At 47.2% G+C, this 22003-nt stretch overlaps 2 protein-coding genes across 2 annotated transcripts; both read left to right on the forward strand.

Annotated features, from left to right (window-relative positions):
• Window positions 1-121: 121 nt before the first annotated feature.
• tmprss15 (transmembrane serine protease 15) lies at window positions 122-8582 on the forward strand. Its single transcript, XM_086057608.1, has 27 exons — window positions 122-239; window positions 442-563; window positions 623-690; window positions 1426-1562; window positions 1624-1692; window positions 1814-1963; window positions 2036-2126; window positions 2231-2340; window positions 2869-3009; window positions 3083-3232; window positions 3805-3910; window positions 3996-4152; window positions 4394-4535; window positions 4618-4707; window positions 4792-4917; window positions 5192-5335; window positions 5417-5527; window positions 5609-5732; window positions 6158-6253; window positions 6524-6573; window positions 6645-6701; window positions 6973-7117; window positions 7208-7383; window positions 7923-8018; window positions 8094-8233; window positions 8308-8362; window positions 8439-8582. The coding sequence occupies exons 1-27, from the start codon at window positions 122-124 to the stop codon at window positions 8552-8554; spliced, it is 3087 nt and encodes a 1028-aa protein (XP_085913734.1). The 3' UTR covers window positions 8555-8582.
• Window positions 8583-8597: 15 nt separating this feature from the next.
• LOC147161235 (A disintegrin and metalloproteinase with thrombospondin motifs 2-like) lies at window positions 8598-21759 on the forward strand. Its single transcript, XM_086098763.1, has 25 exons — window positions 8598-9087; window positions 9970-10349; window positions 12428-12608; window positions 12692-12795; window positions 12857-12940; window positions 13614-13697; window positions 13771-13924; window positions 14137-14242; window positions 14319-14462; window positions 14943-15075; window positions 15415-15528; window positions 15609-15754; window positions 15833-15925; window positions 16658-16740; window positions 17098-17231; window positions 17400-17523; window positions 17653-17733; window positions 17810-17973; window positions 18382-18541; window positions 18615-18747; window positions 19425-19632; window positions 19716-19845; window positions 20139-20213; window positions 20283-20394; window positions 21086-21759. The coding sequence occupies exons 1-25, from the start codon at window positions 9018-9020 to the stop codon at window positions 21660-21662; spliced, it is 3774 nt and encodes a 1257-aa protein (XP_085954889.1). The 5' UTR covers window positions 8598-9017; the 3' UTR covers window positions 21663-21759.
• Window positions 21760-22003: the final 244 nt, after the last annotated feature.

A 22003-nucleotide genomic window follows, 5' to 3' on the forward strand; every position in this document is an offset into this window, starting at 1 on the left:
TGTGTGTGTGTGTGTGCGTGTGCGTGTGTGTGCGTGTGTGTGTGTGTGTGTGTGTGTGTGTGTGTGTGTGTGTGTGTGTGTGTGTGTGTGTGTGTGTGTGTGTGTGTGTGTGCGGGTCAGGATGCGAGGACGCGGCGGCTGTTCTTCCTTCAACATCCTGTTGGTGGCGCTATGCATGCTGCTGCTGCTGTGCTGCGCCGTCCTGACGGCGCTGATGTGGGCGGACGTGTGGCCATCGGGTGAGCTCGTCAAATCTTCCTCACGTATATAAAACTTGACCCAAACAAAAGGATTGCTTTGACGCCATCTTGGTGTCAAGAACTACGTTGAAGTGAGTTGAGGATTTTCATTTAGACAAACATTTGCTTTTGCAGCCAGCTTGATGCATCTATTTGTTGCAACGATGCGACGGCTAACGCTAACGAACGGTACGTGTGTTAGGTGTGGAGGGGGCGGGGCTACGCGGCGAGATGGCGATCACGCACGGGGCGGAGTTCAGCCAGGATCTGCGGAACGGCAGCAGCGTGGCCTTTAAGTCGCTGGCCTTCGACGTCCAGCACCTGGTGAGCGCCGACATCTCATTGGAGATGAGCTGCTTCGCTGACTCGTGATTGGTCGACAGGTGCGCGAGGCGTTCAGGCGCGGTGGGCTCAGCCGGAGCTTCGTGTCATGTGATGTCGTCGGATTCAGGTGAGGAACGCGCGCGCACGTCACACACTCATTATTGATGATTTCCTCACTGGTTTTTGAACATATTGATTATTGCTCACTTATTGATTAAAGTACTGATTATTGATCACAATCATTGACAAATGATTTTTATTATTGACACTGATTACTGATCTGACCACAATAATCATTGAAGATTGATTATTGATCTTTGGTATTGATTAATAAACACAGTTATTGAATATTACACACATTAATTATTGGTTACTGAACACACTAATTAGTATTGAGCACTGATTATTGATAATCGACATGATTCAAAACACATGATTCCTTACTGTTAAACATATTAATTATTAATCATTATTCATCAGTAATGATTGAACAATTACTGGACTGATCATTATCCATTGGTTAGTCATTAAAAAATATTGATTGATGATTTATTATTGATTATGGAGCACACCAATTATTGATCATAGAGCACATTGGCTACCTATATGACAATTTGTTACTGAGTAAAGCGATAATTGATTATTTTTTTTTGCCACACTGATAATTAAGAATTGCCTATTGATCACATGATTAAGAACTGAACATATTGATGACTGATCATTTATTTTTGATTACTTCACATATTCACTGATTATTGATCACAGAACTCATTGACTGCTGACAATTATTATTTTATTTTTTTTAACACATTGATCATTGCTGGTTAATTATTGGTGAATTATTGGTGACGTCCTCACTCAGTCAGGGCAGCGTGCTGGTGACCTTTGACCTGTGGTTCACGCAGCGGGTGAACAGGCAGGAGGCGGAGCAGCAGATGAAGGCGGGACTGGAGGAGAGCAGAGGATTGGTCGTGGACAGAGACAGCATCCGCATCACGGGTGAGGTCACGGCTGATGAGAGGTCAAAGTTTACCGGCCTCATGATGCCGCCTTCCTGCAGACAAACAGCTGGATAACACCGCGCCAACCTTCATGCCAACCGTCGCGCCAACAACTCCACCTGCCACAAGTCAGAAAGACTTTTCTTGTCTCGGGTGCAACATGCTAGCTAGATATTTGTCAATATGTGCGACTATATTGAGAATAAGCTTTCTGAGATATGGACAGACAGACATCCAGTGTCACGTCCTGACCTCATTTCCTGTGTCCGTACGTCCCAGTCACATGTCCTCCTGACCACACCTCCTGCGCCCACTCGTCCATGTGCGTCCATGTGGAGCGCCTGTGCGACGGGATCGCCGACTGTGCCGACGCTTCCGACGAGGATGCCGCTCGCTGCGGTTGGCACTTCATCGCTTGCATAAGAGTCGTTTGTTTGTTGCTATGATGACCACATCCTCCTATTTCCATAGCAACCACTTGCGACGGACAGTTCGTGCTGCACGGCCCAACGGGATGGTTCGCCTCAGCCAAAAACAGCAGCTTCTGTCGCTGGATCATCAGGTCCGAGACTTTGGACACTTACCACAAGGCACTGGGCCACAATAGGTCAGCAACCAATCGTTGCTGAAGTATAACCATCAATGTTTTTTTGTTGTTGCCTTCAGGGTCCAAAGGGGATTTTCTGTTCAGGTCAACTTCCACAAGTTTGAAAGCCGAGAGACTGTGGACATTGTGAGACTTTACGAAGGAGTCGGTGATGAGAAGAAGATGGCAGGTCAGGAGAATCCTCAGATCCACAGATCTTGGATCAGGTCCTGAAATAGATTCGGGATATGGTCCTAATCAAGTCATGTTTTAGGTCCTTGATCTGGTCATAGATCAGGTCTTGGATCAAGTCCTAGATCGGTTGTTGGATCAGGTCCTGGATCATATTGAAAAAAAGTTCCATGTTTTAGGTCCTTGTTGAGGTCATAGATCAGCTTTTGCATCCGATTTTGGATCACGTTCCGAATCAGGTCTTTGACCAGGTCCTGGATAAGATCCTGGTCAAGACTTAGATTAGGTCCTTAATAAGTTTTTATCACGTCTTGTCTTAGATCCTGGATATGGTCTACATCATGTCCCTACTGAGGTTCCGGATTCAGGCCTGGATACATTTGTGTATCAGGTCCTGTATCGGATCTTGGATTAAGTCCTGTATCTAGTCTTGGATCAGATCCTGAATTAGTACCTGTGTCATACCTGGAACAAATCTTGATCAAGATCCAGTCCTGAATCATCATCATTCATTCTTCAATTGCAGCTGAGTTATCGGGCTCCACCCCTCCGGGGACTGTGTGGCTTCAGTCCGACCAATCCACTGTTGAGTTTTCCTCAGACAATTTTGAAGAAGTTTTGGGATTTAATGCCACCTTCAGTGCCAGCGAGCTGTCGGAATTCTCAGGTGCTGACGCTGCCCACATGTTGCCCGCCGTGGCGAAAGCAGCATCAGTTTGTTGACGTTGCTCTGTTTTCAGATTCGGAGAAGCTGTCGTGCACGTTTGAGCGTGGCATTTGCTTCTGGAGGCAGGACCACGAAGACGACGGTGACTGGCTTCGGAGCAGAGGCGCCACATTCCCACCACTCAGTGGTCCGAGTGTAGACCACACACTAGGAAACATGTCGGGTGAGTTATCTTTGGGTTATCTTAGGTACATTGATGTGATGCGTTTGCTAACTCAGACTTCAACACAGTGGTCTTTCATCATGTGGAGGTCAAGTCTTGGTTCAATATCAAGTCCAACATCAGGCTCTGGTCTCAGTCAAGAATCAGATGTACTGTATGATCACTTCCTTGATTAGCTCTGATCAATATGAGTTCAGGTACTGATTTGTTCTTGAATCAGGGATCAGCCTGGATCAGGATCAGGTCTAGCTGGTCCAATTAAGGACTTATATCATGTATTGTATCAAGTCTTGGCTCAGTTTCCAAATCAGGACACAGAGCATATCTTGGAATAGGTCTTGGATTAGGTTTTATATAAGATCTCGGATTTGGCTCCATATCAGGCTTTGTATCAGGGCCTGAACCAAGTCGTGGATTTTGCCTTGAATAAGGTCTAGGATCAGGTTAAGGTCCTTGCTCAGCCCTTTGACTAGGTCTAGGTCAGGTCTTGGGTATTTGTATATATATTTTGGGGTATTTGTATTGTATATCGTATTGGCATCGCTGCTAATCACACGTGTTTGCTCATTCAGGTTTCTACTTGATCACCCCTCTGAGTCCCGGCCAATGGCTGAAGAGCTTCAGGATCTACAGCCTGCCTCTGACTGAACCCACCCAGCCTATGTGCCTTCGCTTTTGGTAAAGACATATACTAATTAGATGATTGACAGGTGTCAAATAAAAAGTCAACCTTGTGCGTGCGTCCTTATGTGCGCGTGTGAAGGTATCACATGTTTGGAGAAGACGTCCACTGTCTTCAAGTGTTGCTGCTCAGCGTGTCTCCAGACACCGTCGCCAAGGTGGTGTTCCGCAGGGACGGTAACTATGGTGACAATTGGAACTACGGACAAGTGCTCCTCAACTCCACCACTGACACGCAGGTGGGTCAAGTTACACAGCCCGAACTGATTTCAAACATGTTTGAACCTGATTTCAAACTGGTAAAACCTGAAGAAATTTGAACTGATTTAAAGCTGACAATAAAATTAATTTGATTGAAATCTAGAATTAGATTTAAATTTAGATTTCAGACTACTTTCAAAGTGCTTCAAACTCGATTTCAAGCTGCTTGAATCATGATCTCCAAATGGTTTCAGACTGACTCAGGTCCACTGTGCGCAGGTTGTCTTCGAAGCTCTGAAGAAAGGCGGGATGAGGAATGACATCGCGTTGGATGACATCACATTGACATCCGAGCCCTGCGGCCCCGCCCCCCCGGAACCAACCTTAGTGCCCACTCCCACTCCTGCGCCCACCATACCAGGTGACCACTGCCCACTCCACCAAGCCATAATTAGACCGCATGAAACCCGACTGACTCTGCCCTTTATTTTCTGATTGGTCAGCTGACTGCGGAGGTCCTTTCGATGTGTGGGAGCCAAACTCCACCTTCAGCTCGCCAAATTACCCGCAATCCTACGGGAACAGAGCTCGCTGTGAGAACACCTCAGCCGTAAAGTGAAAGATTGTCAACAAAGGCCTACACATGTTGTCGAATGTGATATCCTTTGCTCCCGCAGGCATGTGGACGCTCCACGCTGTCCCTGGTCGAAATATCCAAATCCATTTCCTTGAATTGGATGTTGAAGAAAACTACGACACAGTAGAGTTGCGCGACGGGGTGGGGCCCAACTCCACCTTACTGGGTAAGATGATATTCAAGGTGGTCGGCAGATATAATTTACAGTTCTGAAGCATGTTATTCCCATGGGGTTTCCTCCCCCAAATCACAAAACATGTTAGCAACAGCATGTTAGCCTACTTGAAGACCAAGAAATTGTCCATAAGTGTGAATGTTTGCTAGTCCAAGGTGTACCCTGCCTCTCGCCCAAAGCTAGCTGGTCTCGGCCTCCCTACTGAGGATAGGAAAATGGATGAATGGCTCATTCGTAAAAAGTGCTGTCAACTTTCTTTTCATAGCCGTTCTCACCGGAAGTAGTGGCCCTGCCCATGACTTGTTTTCAACGACCAATCAGGTCACAGTCTGGTTCTTCACGGACAGCTCAGGTTACAGACGGGGGTTCAAAGCCAACTTCACCTCCGGGGTTGGCTTGGGGTCTCCAGGTGAGGTCTGCTGAACTGAAGCAACAACCAATACGAAGTGGACAGGTCTCAGCTGTATGTGTACTTGTTTGTGAAAACCAGAGCCGTGCGCTAAGGACCAGTTCCAATGTGGGACAGGGATCTGTATCCATGGAAACCGTCAGTGTGATGGAATGGTTGACTGTGGTGATGCTTCTGATGAAGCTAACTGTGGTAAGGACAGCATGGATTATGTGAAATGGGATTTAGTCACGTTAAGTTTACAAAGTACTTTACACAGACGTGTGGGTTCAGTTGTGTTGCAGATGAACACGTCCAGTCGTCTCCAGTTTCAGATCGCCTCCTCTCGGTTTACCGTTTGTGCAGACACCTGGACTCCCCACCTGTCTCAATTCACCTGTCAGTACTTGGGATACAGGTAAACTATTTCAGTACTTGGGATACATGGTGATAGCTTGTAAGACCTGACCAGTCAGCGCTTCGGATACAGGTTGACCACTTCAGTACCTAAGATAGCGGTAGACCAACTGTAGGACCTGATCTGTCAGGAAGTGGGAGTACTCGTAGAACCTCAGACATCAGACCTGCCAGTACAACTATAGGTCTTGACGTTACAGTCACAGCGATGCACTATACAGATAGAATACTTACTGAACCTGACAATTTGACCACTTGTAAGACCAGGCCAGGCAATAGCTGGGAGACAGTTGGCAACTTGTCAGACCTGACCTGACACAACCTGGGATACAGAAAGGTTAGCTGTAGGACCTGATTAGTCAGTACAAATACAATACATACAAATAGACTACTTGTAGGTTCTTGTAGCTTATTGTCGTTGTCCAGGTCTGGGGTGTCCACTCTGCTGCCTGCCGTGCTAGGAGATTCACCTTTTGCCAGTGTCAAAGTCACCAGTAATGGAAGTCTGGAATCTAGCGTAAGGTACCTGGAAACAAAGACGTGATGCACACTGGATGGCCATGGCGAGTCACAAGAGAGAGAACCCAATACAACTCCTTCATTTCCGGTCTTTCATGATTGGACAAACTGATTAATCCAGGTGTGTCTGGCCATTGTCGTTGTGGTTATTGAGGGCAGGCACACCTGGATTAATCAGTTTGTCCAATCATGAAAGACAGGAAATGAAGGAGTGGTACTGAGTTCGGGAAGTAGTGGATTTGTGCAAAGAGCCCGTTGTTTGTTGTTTTACAGTGACAGTTGTGTCGGCAACCGCGTGGTTTCCCTCCACTGTGACAACCAGCGTGAGTATCTGTAGCGATCATGTCTCAGTAATGGAAGTCACCGCATTACATTTGTTGTCTATACATTTCAGCATGCGGCATTCGTTTAGTCGCCAATGACACCATGAACCAATCAGCAGCCAGGGACGGTAAGAGCGGGAAACTACAATGAAAAATGAATTTGCTGTTTGATCGATGTATTGGTTTGTTCTGTGGCACCTAACATGAGATAGTCGCTGAAGAAAAATCACCTCTTCGAAGCTATTGCCGTAGTTTTGTGTTCTATCTGTAAAGTGTGAAGATGTCACAAGATACTGCCAAATTGTTTGAACTATAACCTATGAAACTATTTTGGCGGGGATGGGGGTGGGGGCTCAATTACTTGCGGTTCCCTTGCCACACCGCTTTTTTCTAAAAAAGGGGAGGTCAGAGTGGTGGGTGGGTCGGATGCCGCAAAAGGAGCGTGGCCGTGGATGGTGTCGCTGCATTGGAATGGTCGCCACGTGTGCGGTGCCACATTGCTCGGTCGCCGTTGGCTGCTGACCGCCGCCCACTGTGTGTACGGGTGAGACCACCTGGCTGATGATTGAGACGTTTGAGTGACTGACAAGTTGGACGAGACGCCGCCAAGGCCGAGCTGACGCATCTCTGACAGGAAGGACCGCCCCCTGAGCCGGTGGTCGGCCAAGTTGGGTCTTCAAGCTCAGAGCCACGCCGGTGACGTGCACTCGTTCCAAATTGATGCTGTGCTGATCAACCCACACTACAACAGACTCACCAAACAGGCTGACATCGCCATGATGCGCCTCAGCACGCCGGCCAACTTCACCGGTACTACAACACAAAAGTACACAAATCTACTTCCTGTTCCTGTGATAGTTGCGAGGAATTATGCCGTTTCTCAATTGATGTTTTTATCTGTTCTTGTGATCTCGTGAAGTGTCATCAATCTGTTCTTCATATTGAGAATCGGCCGTAGACTTGGTTTTCCATAGACTTCCTGATCCTGTGAGTGTAGTAAGGAAGTGGACTTCCTATTCCTGTGATGGTAGTAGCTAAGCAGAATCCCTATTTCGTAGACTCCCTGTCCTGGTAATAGTAGTAAGGAAGTTGACTTCCTGTCCCTGTGATGGTTTTAGGAAAGTAGACCTCTGGTTCCTGTGGTAGTCTTGAGGAAGTAGACTTGCTGTTCCTGTGACAGTAATGCGGAAGTCAACTTCCTCTTCCTGAATGGACCACACACTCTCAACGGCTGCATGTGTGCGTGTGTGTGTGTGTGTGTGTGTGTGTGTGTGTGTGTGTGTGTGTGTGTGTGTGTGTGTGTGTGTGTGTGTGTGGGTGTGTGTGTGTGTGTGTGTGTTCATGCACAGATCTGATGCAACCAGTGTGTTTACCTGAAAACGGTCAAGAGTTTACAGCCGGAAGGAAATGTTGGATTGCTGGATGGGGACTGGAAGCTGAGGAGGGTCAGTCACTTGTTCATCGGTCCATCTATCTGTCTCTCCTACCAGTCTGTTTGACTGTGTGTGTGTGTTGCACAGGTTCTCTTCCAGACATTCTGCAGGAGGCCAAGGTTCCCCTGGTGGACCGGGTGTCATGCCAGCGCGCCTTGGCTGAGTACACCATCACGTCCAACATGCTGTGTGCGGGCTTCCCGGAGGGCGGAGTCGACTCGTGTCAGGTGATCTCCATCTACCCCCTCGGTTAGACGTCCGGAAGAGAAGTCTAAGTTCATCGTTTGACTTTTTCACACAGGGCGACTCTGGCGGTCCACTCATGTGTGAGGAGGAAGGACGCTGGACCCTGATTGGTCAGTTTCCTTTCAACTCGTCCATTTCACAACCAACACTTGGGAATCAACATCCTGTGTGGTTGGTCGCCAACAGGTGTCACTTCCTTTGGGATTGGTTGCGGTCGGCCTGAGCGACCCGGCGTCTACGCCAGAGTCTCGGCCTTCGTCGCCTGGATCGCAGAAACGCGACGCTCCTCGTCATCATCATGATCTTCCACCTCCTCTTCCTCCTTTACTTCCTGTTCTTCCTCCTCCTCCTCTTGCTACTTCTCCTCAACTTCCCCCTGACTTTTCCCCTCCTCCTCCTCTTCCTTTTCCTTCTCCTACTCCCTGTGGAGGCCGTCCCAGCCAATGACATCACCCAGCTTCAGCTGCTCTGATTGGCTACAGTGTAGAATCCATGTGCACAGTTATTTTATCATGTTACTGTTTTCTTTCTCACTGATTTTGACGTCACTGGCAACACACACACACACACACACACACACACACACACACACACACACACACACACACACACATACACATGGAATAGAGTGTGTGGGTGGAGTCAAGAGTCGGGAGGACTTGTGTGTTGCATGAGTGCGCATACACACTCACGCACACACAGTGAGAGTCAGCCGCCGGGACAAGAAGAAGATATGAAGCCATGAAGACGTGAAGACATGAAGATATGGACTTGTTAGTGTGCGCGGTGTTTATTGTATTTGTGCGCCTCTCAGCCGTCAGCACCTTCAGCACAGGTAACCACAAATACTTCTACTCGAGTAGTAGTACTACTAATATGATCATTAATTGAACTTCATGTAATCAGAGTGGAAGTACTCCATGAATAGAAACTGTTGTGTAAATATGTCCTGTGTATGATACAACATACTTTACAGTCTGTGCTTACTTCATTCATTCATCTAGAGTGCAAATGTGTATATTGATTGAATGATTACCTTACATAAATCTATGTAAAGCTGTAAAAACATTATTATGGATTATGAATGTGTATTAAATTCTCTTGCGATTTTAGCCTGCTTGAACTTGAAAAGTCTGACAAAACGGTAGCGGACGCTTAATCAACTTTTTTTTTATCTTTACTTCTCATGTCAACTATTTATAGGAGCTTTAGGTTAGGTTGCAAACTTAAATCAAAGACAAACAGATCATAACAGTACAGAATTAGGGATGAATGATAATACATGGCGTCACTAGTCAGTAGAAATATTGTCTTGTACTCAGCGAATATCAATTTCCATCGAGCAGTATAGCTCAAGTTCACAGACGCCATAAATAATAGTCATCACAGGCATACCAGTGGCGTCTTCGATTTTCTCTAATAAGAAACAAGACGGAGTGGTCGTAGCCTTCCAACAAGTTTCCATGCCGCAAATCATGTGCTGGAAAGTCTGTGACAGCTGGAAAAGTTATCAATGAGGTGACTGATTGTGTTTGTCATTTGAAAACAGTCGTCATTTTGTTCATCGGGTGTTGGATTGTGTTTCTCCTCTGAAAAAAATAGATCATTGACTAATGAGGTGAAGGTGTGTGTTTCTTGTTTTTGAAGTCATAATGGATCAATGAGGTGTTGGCTTGCATTCCTCATTTTCAATGAGGTGATGGATTGTCTTTCTCAGATTCACTCCATGAGGTTTTGTCCGAGTTCAGCGTGGTTCGTCCAATCAGAACCGATTCGCAGGGCCACTTCCTGTCGGCGTCAGTCTCTGCCCACTCCCCGCCCCGCAGCAAAAGACACGCCCCCTGGAGCGAGACATCATGGACGTCGCAGCCGGACTCGGGGTCGGAGCTGTTCTACAACGTGACGGTGTTTGGACAGGAGCTGCACCTGCGGCTGCGTGCCAACCGCCGCCTGGTGGCCCCGCGCGCCACCATGGAGTGGTGGGAGGAGTCGGGATATAAACGCTCAGAGCCAATTGAGGAGACCGGATGCTTCTACACAGGGGGCGTGTCCAACATGGAGGACACAGCCGTTGCCCTTAGCAACTGTGACGGACTGGTGGGTGCCGCCTCTCAAAAGCACTGCTTGGCATGCTAACCATACGCTCGTTAGCAAACCAGTAGCATATTAGCATCACTGACATTCTGCTACTCAGCTGTTAGCTTGTTAGCTTAGGTCAGTCGCAGCAGTACACTGCCAAGTATACGGTATAATATCAAGTATAGGGTTAGTGCTAGCAAAAAGTACACTATACACGATGCTACCTTACACATTGTACTTACTGTATGTTACTGACATGCGAAGTACTTCGTACAAGAAAACGATCAAGCACTATCAAATATAATGTTGAGTATATGATCTAAACATAGCTAGTATCGTCAGATGATATAACGCCAATCATAGTATCAAGCGCTGCGGTATATCAAGTAGTCATGTATGAAGTCGCAGAGTACGAAGTACGAAAATGTGAAAGTAAAAAAGCTGTTTTGGAGTACAGAATGAATCAGAAAGTATGAAGACACTGGTATAAAGTTGCATGATGCGAAATAGGAAAATGTGAAGTCGGAAAGTATGAGGTAGTATCGTATGACGTTTTCGATGAATGGAACTGATCTGGAGTTTGTTTTGTTTCTCGTCTGTTGATTTTGAAGACAAACTTAGTGAGCCGCTGCGATTGTGTGTGAACAAAGAAAAATGTGATGAGTAAGCCAGCGATTCCCAAGCACATCGAGTGTGTCATCATCAGGTGTGTTGCGGGAAATGATCCAATTTTACTTTAATAATACAAAAATAATGCCTTATTAACGACAGATAATGTATATTTGGTCATCTACTTGAAATGCTTTCCACTAGATGGCAGAAGGTGCAATGCCCACCTGTTGCCATTAAGACAAAAGAATAATTGCGAAGTGTTCGACCAAACAGGCCCAAATTTTACACAAAGTACATTGGTGAGAAAATTGAGTCGAGATCATCATTATTACAGTGGCCGCGAACTTCCGCTATATTGTTTGCGTCCCTGCAATATATTTTGTGTTCCTTGACTCATTAAAGATTAGGAAACAATGTAGTCACAATGTCAGATATCTGAAAGGAATGAGAGAGGCGAGTTGTAAAAATCAGCAGCCACGTGCACACTGGCAGTGCACGCAGACGTTTTCAACGTCTGACTGCACAGAGTGCAGCTGTGATGGGATCCAGATGCTGTGGAAAGATGAGACTTGTTGAAAGGAATGAGCTGCACAAACACTCGCACGGGAAGGATTTCTCCTCACTTTTACTTACACTCCCTCTTATTTTGAAACACGTCTTATTTGCAAACTTCCTGTTGCCTGCAACACCTTTCCTGTTCTGTTCCTGTTCTGTTCTCCACCAGCCACAATCCTCCATTCACTGCATCTGCTCGAGATTATTTCTAGACCCTCGGGGGACACTTGGTAGAACCTCGGTAGACTCTCAGTAGATCTTCAATAGACCCACAGTAAATCTTCAGTACACCCCCAGGAGACATCCATCAGCTCCTTAGTAGCTCTTTATTAGATGGTGTGCAGATGCAGAGCAGATCTTCCATAGATCCTGAATAGATATTCTGTATTTACTGAGCAAACACTTGGCAGATCTTCAGTAAACGTTTGGTAAAACCTCAGTAGATATTCTCTTGATTTTCAGTAAACACTCAGTAGTAGATCTTCAGTATGGAGATCTCCAGTTGGTCCTCGATTGATCTTCTCGAAATCTTCATTAGATATTCTGTAGCTCTTCAGTAAATCTTCTGTTGACCTCCAGTAAATCTACACTAGACCTCCAGTAAGAACTCAATAGAGGTTCTGTACCCTTCGAGTAGATCCTGAGTAGATCTTCTGTAGGTAAGCAGCATAACTTTTGCAGATCTCCAGTAGGTCTTCGGTAGATCTTCTACAGATCTTCAGAGAATGTTCTCTAATTCTGTAACTATATTTTCAGTAAACACTCAATAGATCTTCATCAGACTTTCACTAAACCCTCAATAGATTCTCAGCAAACACTCAGTAGATTTCCAGTAGACTTTCAGTAAACCATTACTAGATCCTCAGCAAACACTCCCCAGATCCCCAGTAGATCTTCAGTAGAGGATTAGATTATGTGTGTGCCCGCAGGCTGGGATGATCCGAACAAGTGAGAAGGAATTTTTCATCGAGCCATTGCATCGCTGGAGGCCAGGAGGCCAGAGCGAAGATGAGGACAGCGAAGGAGCACAAGCACACATTGTCTATCCATCATCCGCTATCATCAAATCCAAACAACGGGCAGTCAATCAAACTGCTGACTTCTTACGAGGTCAGAGGAATTCTTGTTCATAGTTGTCAAATCCCACAATGACATCTGTTGAAATTCACGGAAGAGCTTTACGGTGTCTTCAGGACCTCTCTTAGGTTCCTCAGATCTGCTGAGGCCCAAGTCCGCCTCGGGTTGGCAGCGGCGGCGGCGGCGCTACATCGAAGAGGCAGATATGTTTAACATAGAGGTAAAGGAAGTCATATGTTCCTTTGCAGCCAATCACAGCACTCATCCCCGTCCCTCCGCAGGTCCTGCTCGCTGTGGATTATTCTGTTCTTCTTTTCCATGGACAGCAACATGTCCAGAAATATCTTCTCACCCTGATGAACATCGTAAGTGGATGCACCAGAGGTGGGAGTAAGTCACATAAGTGCAAGTTATAATTATGTCTCAAATTGTAACCTTTAACTTTCAAGCAAGTCCCAAGTTGCTGTGGCAGAAACCAAGCAGGACAAATGTAGTGCCCACCAAATTTCAAGCAAGTCAAGTTTAGTTCATGTTTGATGAGTTATTGGTGAAGCTGTGAGGTTAACATCAGTTAGACCGTCTGTAGATTTCATAGTAATGAATGAAATGCGATGTCGTGGTTGTTGTGTTCTTTCAACTGCAAACCTTGCATCTGACCATTTTGTCTCTCTCTTTTTACGATTTGATCATAAACGTAACCCTTGAATCTAAATGTAATAATTTCGGAAGCTTCCTCCATGATACTTGCTTCGGTCATCTCTGTACTCTGCATCATAGCAAATGGTCAACAGGCAAGACCTGTGAAGTTATGTTCAGGTCTAATCAAGTCTAATCCAGTCTCATGAACACTAAGTAGAGTCTTTCATGAGTTATAGCCAATCAAATTGTCTTAAAAGTAGCACCTTAAATCTCACTGTAATCAAGCCACATGACTGTCGTCCCCATCTGTGATTTTAGGATAAAATTCTGAGTTAATAGTTGAGAAGAATATGGAGAAGTTGAAGCAGATCCTTCAGAGTTTAGAATGATGTGTTGCAGGTTAACGAGATCTATCAAGATCAGTCCCTTGGTGCCAACGTCAACATCGTTCTCGTGCGAATTATCATGCTGTCTCCAGCTAAGGTACCACAAACATTCCCCAGACCAAATATCGTTAGTCATCAATAGTTGTGATACTCACAGGTTTCTCCTCCAGTCCCAGGAGCTCATCTCGGTGGGCAATGCCCAGAAAAGCCTGGAGAATGTCTGCGGCTGGTCGTACATCCAGCAGAGGGAGCAGAACCCCAACCAGCAGCATGACCACCTGGTCTACCTGAGCAGACGAGAGTTTGGACCCTCGGGCATGCAGGGTACCAATGCTAGGGCCAGGCTCCTCTCCTAATATGACATAATGCTAATGCCAATACAGTACTAATGGGTATGCTAATATGACTCCCACTACAACTACTGCTAACACAACATGAACGCTAAAGTGACTGATGCTAGTGTGACCACTTCTACTATGACTCTTAGCACTACTAGCATAGCTCTAATACGCCAGCAATAATTGTGCTCTGTGCAGGCTACGCTCCCGTCACAGGAATGTGTAAAATGCACCAAAGCTGCGTTCTGGTCTTCGAGGACGGTTTCTCATCAGCCTTCGTCGCAGCTCACGAAATTGGACATGTGTGAGGCACAAAAACATGCGAGCACAAAAATAGTAGCCCTTGCTAGTGTTAGCATTAAGCACATGTCCCCGCTCAGATTGGGTATGGAGCACGACGGCGAGGCCAACGAGTGCGACGATGACGTGTTCCTGGGTAGCATCATGTCACCACAAGTGGAGGCCACGTTCTACCGCTACCACTGGTCCAGATGCAGTTGGAGCGAGCTGCACAAGTACCTACAGTAAGAACGCACCACATTTCCATTTACCCTCCATTTCCTGTTCACCTTCTTCCACTTCCACTGTCCAGTGTCCACTGCTTGTCCCTTGCCTGTCCACTGCATCCTAACTTGCAGTCCCCTTCCTGTCCTCTTCTTGACCACTGCTTGTTCACTTGTCATTCTACTGTTCATTTCATGTCCACTTCCTGTCCACTTCTTGTCCGCTTCCTATCTACAACTTCCTTACTTCCTGTCCATTTCTAGTTCATTTTCCTGTCCGCTATTTGTCCCCCCCCCCAACCTACTGTCCACTTCATGTCAATTTCCTGTCCCCTTCCTACCCATTATTGTCCCTTTTCTGTAAACTTACTTTGAATTTACTGGCGACTTCCTAGCCATATCCTGCCTCTTTGCTGTCCATTTTCTGTCCACTTTCTGTAAACGTCCTGTCCCCTTCTTGTCCCATCCCTGTGTCATGAATGTTTGTGTTTCCCTGGTTAGCACATACGACTGTCTGCGAGATGACCCATTTAGCCCCGACTGGCCAACTCCACCCCTTTTGCCAGGGTTCGAGTACTCCATGGAGCAGCAGTGCAGCTTTGACTTCGGTCCAGGATACGGAAGTTGTACTGCTGTAAGTCTACTTTGGCCTTTTTCCTTGTCTCTGTTGTTTTCAAGAAGGTGCTGTTGTCATTGTTGGGGTCATTGTTGCTGAAGTTATTGCTTTATTGTTGATCTTGTTGTCACCGTGGTTGTGTTGCTGTTGCCTTTGTTTTGGATGTTATTGTTGTCATTACTGATGTTCTGTTGCTATTTGCTTGCTTGTTGTTTGGTAAAGTTGTGGTCATAGTAGTTGTATTGTTGGGGTTGTTAAGGCAGGGTCCTCTCTACCATCCACTTTGGTGTCTTTATGGTTTGGTCTCTTTATTAGGAAGGTGTTGATCCATGCTGGTCTGTTTGATGTTCTTGTCAGTATACCAACCCGCAGCCTTGCCAGCAGCTGTGGTGCAGCGACTACAACCATCCTTTGTTCTGCAGAGCCATGAAAGGTCCGCCTCTGGACGGGACGCCGTGCGGACCCGGCATGGTGAGCGCCCAGTTGCCACCGCTGTTCACCGATGCTCTGAATGAGTCCGTCTCCATGGCGCACGTCTACATCTTCCTCAGCACTGCTTCAAAGGCTTCTGCATCACGCTGACGGTCAATCTCCTGAGACAAGATGGTGGCTGGAGCGCATGGAGTGCCTACACTAACTGCTCCAGGAGCTGCAGAGGCGGCGTCCGGATCCGCTCCAGGAACTGTGACAACCCACCGTGAGTGAGCGGCCCATTGATACTCAAAGCACTCACAGCCGTGGATAACAATCAAACGCTTACTGTTGTTGCGTCCAGGCCGGCCAACGGGGGGCGGACCTGCTTCGGAAACAGTTTTGAGTTTCAACTGTGCAACCAACAGCACCAGTGTCCCCCCATGTACGACTTCAGGTCAGTAAGACGCCAAACTTCAATGTGGAATGAAATGATGGAATCGATAAGTGATTTGACTGATGTGATGACAACGTCTTTGACTTCTCAGGGTATTGACTCGATCACAACTGTCCTGTTCATGTTGTCTCAGAAAAAAACATCTGGAACAACTAATGCAATCGGCTCAATGACCTGAAAATACTTGGGGACATAGACCTTGACATTGACCAAATGATGGAATGATGTGGAATGACTTGGTGAGCTGAACTGATGACTTGGTGTGACTTGTGATGATTTAGAATGACTTGATGTTTGGATTGACTTGGAATGACTTTGGGTGATTTAGAATGACCTAATGACTGGAAGGACTTACCATCACTTGGAATGCCCTGGAATTACGATGTCTGGATGGGACAACTCGGAATAACTTGACTGGAATGATTTAATAACTAGTGACTTGGAATGACTTGTAAGAACTGAATGAATTGGAATGATCTGATGACCGTTATGACTTGCTGACTTGGAATAAACTGGGATAACGTAATGACTTGGAATGCCCTGAAATGGCCTGGAATGGTTTGAAATGACTTGGAGCAACTTGTAAGAACTTTATGAATTGGAATGACTGGATTGATTTAGTATTACTTTGAGTGATTTGCAATGACTTGGCTTGACTTATCAAAACCTGGAATAGCTTGCCAGGAATGTCCTGGAATGACTTGTACTGACTTGACATGTGGTGTCTTTCAGGGCAGAGCAGTGTAGCGTCTGGGATGACATTTTTGAATACGAGGGGAAAAAACATCACTGGCTGCCTGTCGAACACGCCGACCGTAACTACACACACGTGCACCCCCCTCACGCACAATATGATGAGCTTGCCTGTCTGTGTCTGTGTGTGCGTGTGCGCGCACACCACATGTTCGAGTCATTAGGCCATCTTTTGGGAATGTTCTTTTGGTTTCAAGTCATCTCTTTGAAACCACAAACACGTGGAAGTTCAGACAGGACTTGGCTTCACGGGGACGCTGGCTCCCTGAAAAAAGTCTCACTTAACCTGTCTCACTGATCTCTTACCCACAAGGGCCACAATATCGCACCCGCTCTCACTGCCCATGTGTCCACATGTCTCACTCTTGACTGGATGTCTCATTCGCTTTTGTCTCACTCGCCCTTATGCGTTCCACCAGCTGACGAACGCTGCAATCTGTTCTGCCGCTCCAACGAGACGGGGGAGCTGGTTTCCATGAAGAGAGCGGTGCATGATGGGACGCTGTGCTCCTACAATGACGCCCACAGCGTGTGCGTGCGAGGAGAGTGTGAGGTCTTTATCTCGTCTCATCTCATACATATGTTTATCATTTCATTAGGCGAGTAAGGCGTGTCTCCTCGATGGGGTCTGCTCTCTCTACTTTCCTCGTCCCGTCTCATTTCCACGGTCCTTCTGTCCTTCCTTACTGTCCTATTGCATCCTTTCCTCGTCTCCTTGCAGCACGTGGGCTGTGATGGCGAAATTGCGTCGGACCGCCAAGAGGACCGCTGCGGGGTGTGCGGTGGAGACCACTCGCGCTGCCGTGTGATCAAAGGAAACTTCAGTCGCAGTGCCAACAGAACAGGTGACTCAATGATCATGGGTGAACCTTCAGCCGATGCGGCGCCTGCTGAGGGCCCGGCGACCACTTTTGCTCCGAGCCCCACGGAAGGTTGGTGTCCTCTGACTTGATGGCTTGTCGCCTGTGGTTTAGGCTACCTGAAGATTCTGGAGATTCCTCAAGGGGCGAGACACCTCCTGGTGCAGGAGTTTACAAGGACGCCTCACGTCCTCGGTAGGGGCGCCGCTGTATCTCGAGCCGACCCGCGTAGCTCGCCACCCGAATCATCCTTCCTTTCTCGGTTGTTTAGCGGCGAAGAACCAGGAGAGCGGGCGACTGTTCCTGAACGATGAAGACATGGAGCCGGAGTCGCGCAAGCTGGTGGAGATGGGCGTGGCTTGGCAGTACACTCACAACGAGGAGCAGGAGGTGGTGCAGACCGAGGGGCCGCTCAAGTATGCTGTGGTCCTCATGGTAAGCGCTCGGCCTCCCAATCCGGTCACCTTATGACATAGACGTATGCTTGACCACCACAATGGCCGGGGCTGTCTTAACTCATACAATAATATACTGTATAATCATTACTGCTCGACTTGTTGATTCATTTAATTGGCCCATATTAGCGCTTTTAAAACTGGCCAAAAGATGGCAGATTGTTTGCCAATTTTTGATGATTGAGTTTGCCGTCATAGTGGCGTCATCATTCAGCTTAAAATCGAATTTCACAAAAAGCTAATTTTCACCGCTTTATGGTCAGAAACCTGTGATTTGGGTGAAACCAACCGCTCATTACTAAAGAACGGGAAAGGCTGGAATCAAACTTTTTTTCTGGTGAGACAAAAAAAAAATCTGACTTGAGAAGCATGACAATCTTTCCGTCAGCTCCGTTCCCACGGCGACACCAAGGTGACGGTGTCCTACAAGTACGTGATCCAGGACCACCTGCGCTCTTCGCTGGAGTCCAACCTGGTCCAGGAGGATGCCATCTTTTATGAGTGGGCGCTCAAGCAGTGGTCTGTGTGCTCCAAGTCGTGCGGAGGAGGTACGACGACGCCCGGTTGCCGTGGAAACGGACCACCATTGACTCCTCCTCCCCTTCCTCCTCTGGTCGCCAGGGAAACAGTACACCCGCTTCGGATGCCGACGGAAGGCCGACGGAGTGATGGTTCAGAGAACGTTCTGCTCCAACATCAGCAAACCGAGAGCCATCACGCGCACCTGCAACCTCGACGTCTGCAGCCCGCCACGGTAACAGCAGACAGTTGTAACAGGAGCACTTTACTGGTCATCGTGGTAACAGGCAAATGGTTACCACAGTAACATCAGACACTGGTTAAAGTAACCCTCAACTGGTCATCATAGCAAATACCAAAACTCATATGGTCACCACACTAATGTCAGATGGTAGTCACGGAAATACTCAACTCTCAAATGGTTACCATGGTAATGTCAGACAGTTGTCCCGTGAACTATTGGTCATTATGGTAACAATCACATGACGATAATGTCGGACAGTCGCCACCTAACACCACTGGTCACCGCGGTAACGTCACACGGTAACACCCAACACTCAGATGGTCACCACAGTAATGTCAGGCAATTGCTATGGTAACACTCAAATGTCGCCACAGTTTCGTCACCGTAAAACTAACACTCAAATGATCAATTGAGTGACCTCGGACAGTCGTCACGTATACACTATCGGCCATCAAGGTCTCATCAGGCGGTCACACGCAACGCTTGAATGGTCACCACGGTAACATTATACGTTTGTCACAACACTCACCTGGCCGTGACGTAACATCAGTCATATCGTGAACACTCAACTGGTCTTCAGAGTTACTTTGTGACATCCCATCATCATAATAACACTCGGTGAGCCCCGTCGTGTACACACTGAGCACTTCCTGCTCCCAACCAACCAGCTGGATGACCGGTGGCTGGGAGGCCTGCAGCGCCTCCTGTGGACAAAGCGGGTGGCAGCGTCGCTGGGTGGGCTGCCAGCTGGTCTCCGTCGGTGGGCGGCGGCTTTCCGTCAACAGCGACCTGTGCCAAGACCGCCGGCCGGACCCCAAGCAGCCCTGCAACCGATTCCTGTGCCCGGCGGTGTGGCGGGCCGGGCCTTGGACACCGGTGAGGGGGGATGGTGGGGATGGGAGGGGGCTGGAGTTGTTTGCAGGTTCAAGGGTAGCAGTGATGCAACTTCTGTGTTGCAGTGTTCCGTCACCTGCGGCAACGGCACGCAGGAGCGTCAGGTGGCCTGCGTCCAGCCCGAAGGATCTTCGGGGAACTGCAGCCTGGTCCCGCCCACCGCCAGCCGCACATGTCGAGCGCCACCATGTGGCGGTAAGCGTGCATTGCGTGTAGCTCCATTTTTCAGTAATTTTTTTCACGAAGTACTTTTTTTTTATTCAATTAACTACTTGGAGGATTACTTTTTACTTATAATTGAGTCAAATTTTCCAATGTAGCAGATTTTTTTATATGTTGATTTTTTTAAGGAAATTTATTTTGATATAATTGTGTTTTTAAACTAAAAAGTCAGTGTTAGAAATTGTAGTACAAATTCAACTGGCACAGACATAGCTCCGTCCATGAAGAGACCCAAGTGAATGCCAGTTTTTGTTTTTCTGGTGCAGGTGACCCGAAGAACTTCATGGTTCAATGGCTGTCCAGAACCAGTACGGACGTCCCGCTTGCTAAGATCACCTTGAGTACTGCAAACTTGTTCTTTCTATTCCTTTTCTACTATGCTGTCGTGACAGCTGATGTTGTTTCTGCAGGGCAGCGTTGCCGTGGTGACCGCTCTGCATTTTGTCGAATGGAGTCGCTCAGTCGCAACTGCGCCAACGCTGGCTACAGACAAATATGCTGCAAGTCCTGCAGCAACTTCAGGTGATCCGCAACTGCCTTCATACGCTTCGTTCAGACATGTTTATGGGTCATTTCCATATAATTCAATCAATAGCAATCAAGAAATTTGTAAAACATGTTTTTTTCTTAGCGATAAAGACATTTTGATATTAAAAGTCTAAATGTACTTTACTGCCCCTTTTTTCTTCTTGGAAACAATCATTAGCTTTTAAATGATAAGAGCTACCAATTGATCAAATCTTAATATCGGTCAAATTGATTGATCTTCAAAAGGAAATTCAATGAGGTATGTCGTTACCGTTATTAATCAAATTACCGGAAAATGACCCTCTTAAGTGTTCATTAGTGTTCATGCTTGTTCATAGGGTTAGCATTTGTTTCTTCATTGTATCATTGTTGTTTAGCATCAATCAACATTGTTGCTATATCATGGTAGCATTTTTGTTAGCTTCAGTTTACCATTGTTGTTAGCATCACATACAGTAAGCATTGTTGTTATCATTACAGTTAGTATTGGTGTTAGCATAAAGGTAGCATTGTTGTAGTGTCGAGGTTAGTTTTGTTGTTAGTGTCACGTGAGCATCGTTAGAAGCGTCATGGTTAGCGTACCTACCGTCCGTCACACAATTTCTAATTTTGTGATCGAAAAAGGGACACAAGAGGCTAATACTTGTTTCTACATGCCCATTGTGCTCTTTTTGGTGCTTTTTAGTGTGTCCACAACAGTGACACCGCAGCCAAGCCCCTCCCCTACCAGTAGTGCGTGGACAGTGACTCCGCCCCCCAGCACCACCGATTTTATTTACGTGGATTACGACGACGAGTATTCGGCCTCCCAGGACGCCGCCAAGCTCGTCACTCCTATGTCTGTCCCGCCATTTTTCCTCACGGAACCCACGCCCACTGTTGCTATGGTAACCCATGTTGCCATGGTAACCGCCACCAGTCAAACGTCACTCACGACATCCCTCAGAACATCCGATAGTGTCATCAACCCCAGCGGGAGGAGCCCCGCCGCTGCCGCCGCTGCCGCCGCCGCCGCCGCCGCTGCCGCTGCCGGACGTTCATCTTCCTTTCCGCCGATGTCTCCGAAGATGGCCAAGGACTTGGGTGGCGAGGTTTCCTACGGCATCGTGGGATTAGACGCCGACGGGTCAAGGGGCCCGCAGAGCCACTTTGTGCCCCGGGTGCCATCTGTCCGAGAGCGGACGCAAAACAAACGCATCCAGCAACTTCTGAACAAGAAGCAGCAGAGGCCCGGACGCCGTCGAAAACATGGCGCTTTGTAGGACGCATTGTTTGTGTTTTTGTTGCTTTTTGTCTGGAGAGTGGTCCACATTGTTCATGCTTGTTTGTGTGAGTCCAATAAAGCAAGTCTCAACTCTTCTTGCTCAAGTCAATGACATGATGAATTCCATTCAATCACAACCAACTGGGAGCATGACACAGTATATAATACTTGTAAAATGGTGTTAGGGGTGTGCATCTCTCCAATAAAACATGAGTGGATACAATCTCAATAGATGGGGTGTGATACGACTCAAGGACGGTTCATTCGATTCGACGATTTCATTCGATTCAACTCACTGGAATATGATTTGAATCGCAAGCACACGGCCCAATCCGAGAG

This window comes from Leptonotus elevatus, chromosome 16 (genome assembly GCF_054856555.1).
Source record: "Leptonotus elevatus isolate MCC_2025b chromosome 16, RoL_Lele_1.0, whole genome shotgun sequence".
NCBI lineage: Eukaryota > Metazoa > Chordata > Actinopteri > Syngnathiformes > Syngnathidae > Leptonotus > Leptonotus elevatus.